The 3099-nt window shown below is 38.4% G+C and overlaps 1 protein-coding gene across 1 annotated transcript in view; it reads left to right on the top strand.

Moving 5' to 3' along the window:
- Window positions 1-380: 380 nt before the first annotated feature.
- The window catches only part of LOC104501982 (cyclic AMP-responsive element-binding protein 5-like), a gene marked incomplete at its 3' end in the record, with an annotated part of 13067 nt that continues 10348 nt past the window's right edge, over window positions 381-3099 (top strand). Inside the window, exon 1 of the mRNA XM_010145882.1 lies at window positions 381-447. Within this exon, the coding sequence (XP_010144184.1) occupies window positions 394-447 (54 nt within the window). The remainder of the gene's footprint in view (window positions 448-3099) is intronic.

The following is a 3099-nucleotide window of genomic DNA, read 5'->3' as shown; positions in this document are numbered from 1 at the left end:
CTGAAGAAGAAAAGGTAAAATCCCTTAATTTGAGATATTTCTCAGCAGACACGGTCTTATCTAATAACGACACTGCACATATGCTTTTTTTCCAAGGCAGATTTCTGCTGTGAAAGCTTAATGGGTTTTTTTTTCTTCTTCCTTCAAAGTAAATATGTGCTCAGGAAGGAGTAATAAGAACTTAGATTGCGGAGAGTCTGCTGAATATTAGCAAATTTAGTACTGTGAGGATGAAAACGCTGTTCTGGTTTGTTTGGGGAGTTTGAAATAAAAGCATAAACCATGATGATTGTATGTTGCATGTATGTGTGAAGTTTAGAATGAATATATATTCATAGGTTCCCTTTCTTTCCCCCTCCCCCTTTTAACACATAGATTTATGAGGAATCAAAGATGAACTTGGAGCAGGAGAGGCCTTTTGTCTGCAGTGCCCCAGGCTGCTCACAGGTGAGTGGAGTCAGCAGTGATATTAATTGAGTCCTCAGCACTAGCTCTGGCTTGTATAATGTCTCCTGATATATTAACACATGCCTAATAATAATGCGCGTGTTGTTTTTTCTTTTTTTTTAAGTCCTTCCCCTACTCAGTTCCCTCCCTACCCCACAAGATATTATTACAAAATATTTAAAGCAAATGCAACAGCCAGTCAAACATTAGTTGGTAAATGTGTTTCTCGAGCTGCCTCTCTGCCTTCTCTTATACCCAGGCCTTATGTTTCAAGCCAGGTACTGCAAATTCCTTTAGTGGCTTGCAAGAGAGGACACACTAGGCACTAGGCAGGACACACTTGTCTGACTTGTGCTTAGATGTACAGTGGAATGTGTTATGTTTCCTATTGGATGTGGTAACCTGGTTTTTTTTGATACTTAAGTACCAATGCTTTCTTACTAGCTTGGTTTTGTTTTTGTTTTTGTTTTAAATCTTTGAGACATGTTCCTACTAAATATTCATTACAGAAAATGCAGCCTGTGGACAAATTGTGCCCCAGGATGTACATTTGCGATTTTTGTTTTTGTTTTAAATCTTTGAGACATGTTCCTACTAAATATTCATTACAGAAAATGCAGCCTGTGGACAAATTGTGCCCCAGGATGTACATTTGCGATTTCTGTTGACTGATGATCTGCTGTATGTCTCTGAGAGTGTAATCTGACTCACAGCATTAGAAGTTTAGTGATCTTAAACATAAAGTGACAGAGGTTTTACCTGCTGAGATTTTGAATTGGGATGTATGTGTTTTTTCAATGATTTTGCAGTGATGAGGGAAGTTCCATGTGTGGTGCTTCCAACCCTAATTTGGTTTAGTGACAAGAGTTTAGGAGTAAAATCTTCAGGCAAGGGCATTTTCTGGGCTTTTGCCATAGGCTTCTTGTATGCAGCTATTTTAAGTGATTTAGGTTACCCATTTCCCAGAGTCCTTCTCTCTTAATGAGGGTAATATTTCTCTGCTTCAACTGTATGTTGGGGGTTTTCAGCTGCCTAATATTTTTACAACCCTTTAGGTTCTTCTGGTGGAATGATGGGTGGTTTACTGGAGTGTAGGTGTTGATTTTGCCAAGAGCTGACATAAGGAAAGGGAGAAGCCTGAGGTCCAGTTAACATCTGGCCAGGCAGCTCTGCTCTTTCACTAAGGGGGAGCCTTTCTACAGGTGTTGAAGGCATCTTTTGAATCATCTCTCTGAGGATTTGTCACTTCAGATCTCCACCTGCAGAGTTAAACTTTCACCATTCTGTGACAGAGGTAGAATAAAAGTATCTGAATTTTATAGTCAAGTTTTATTTACCTTTTTGTTGATTCTTTAACTTCTACTCAAATCAGTGGACTTGAGTGTTTTCATGTCAGCTATTAATTAATTTCCTTGGTGGAGGAGAAGCTGATCCAAACAAGCTCATTTAGATGTTCAGAGAGGAGCTTTGGTTTTATTCTATTACAGTTTGGAAAGACAAGCAATGTAGATGTGACTTCATCTTGAAAGACTCTTTATTTCCCATTTCAAAAACATGACCTCCATTTATTAAAAGAGGACTTGAGAGAAGTGCGTAGTGTAGCTCTGCTATCCAGCTAAGCTGTCTGGGGACTGACTTCTCCATCAGCCAGTAAGAATGTGTATCGAGGGCTGAGGGAGTTGGCTTTCTGCACAAGGAAGAAAGTAGACTTACAAAAAACAACAGAGAAGTCCAGGCTGGAGGAATAGCTTCTCCTCAGTTGCCCTATGCCCTCTTTAAGCTGTCTGATTTCTTCCTGAAGACAGAGTGTGGTGTTGATGAAGGAAAATCTATTTCCATGAGAACAAAATGAGGGTTTTTTTCCCCTTGCAGTTTCATTGAGCAAGGTCTTTCATATGTTTCCTTTGTTCTTAACGTAAATTTCTAGTGCTACATTTCTTCCAGATGAGTAAGCAATGAACCAGGATTTCACAGTGAGGAAAAGTCTTTTTTTTTTTTTTTTTCCAGAGAACTCAGTCCCATTATTTATGCTGCTTTATCTAGGGGCTTAGAGAGATTCTCAGAAGGTGCAACATACTGTAACTATTTGTACTATAGCCACAAGCTAAGTTGCTTAGCTGAGAATATACAGTGTTGAAAGCATTAAATCACTTTAACTCTGTTGTTGCCAGCTTTTTACAGTCTCCTACGTACCTGTTGTTTTAAAAAGCTGCTTTTAAAAATTATGTGTTTTTTTTTTTTTTTTTCCTCAAGCCCTGGTGATACAACTTTTGGCCTTTGCTGGTCCTGAAATTACACTGTTAAAACTATTACAGTGGTTTGTAGGAAAGTTCTGTGTGCGCACCTTCTGGTGAAGGAAACTTATCAGAACAAGTCTGCTCTTAGAGCCCAAACGTGCAAGTGCTTGAACATTTATTCAAGCTTGTGTCGTCTTTGTCTTTTCAAAAGAAGCTAGTTGTTGTAAAAGTCTGTTATCAGACTGTAAACCAAACTTAGTGCAGATTAATTTCTAACAAAACACATCTCCCTAACTCCTCTGTTTGACAAAGGATTTAATTTAGTATCATAAAAGATCGTAAATATATGTTATATGTTGAGCACCATTGCATTGCCACTTTGAATCAAGTCAAAGTATCAAAGGTTTCCAAAATT

Source organism: Buceros rhinoceros, unplaced genomic scaffold, assembly GCF_000710305.1.
Source record: "Buceros rhinoceros silvestris isolate BGI_N320 unplaced genomic scaffold, ASM71030v1 scaffold25561, whole genome shotgun sequence".
Lineage (NCBI taxonomy): Eukaryota > Metazoa > Chordata > Aves > Bucerotiformes > Bucerotidae > Buceros > Buceros rhinoceros.
Note: the sequence above shows the minus strand (reverse complement) of the source record. Positions and strands in the feature narration are given on the sequence as shown.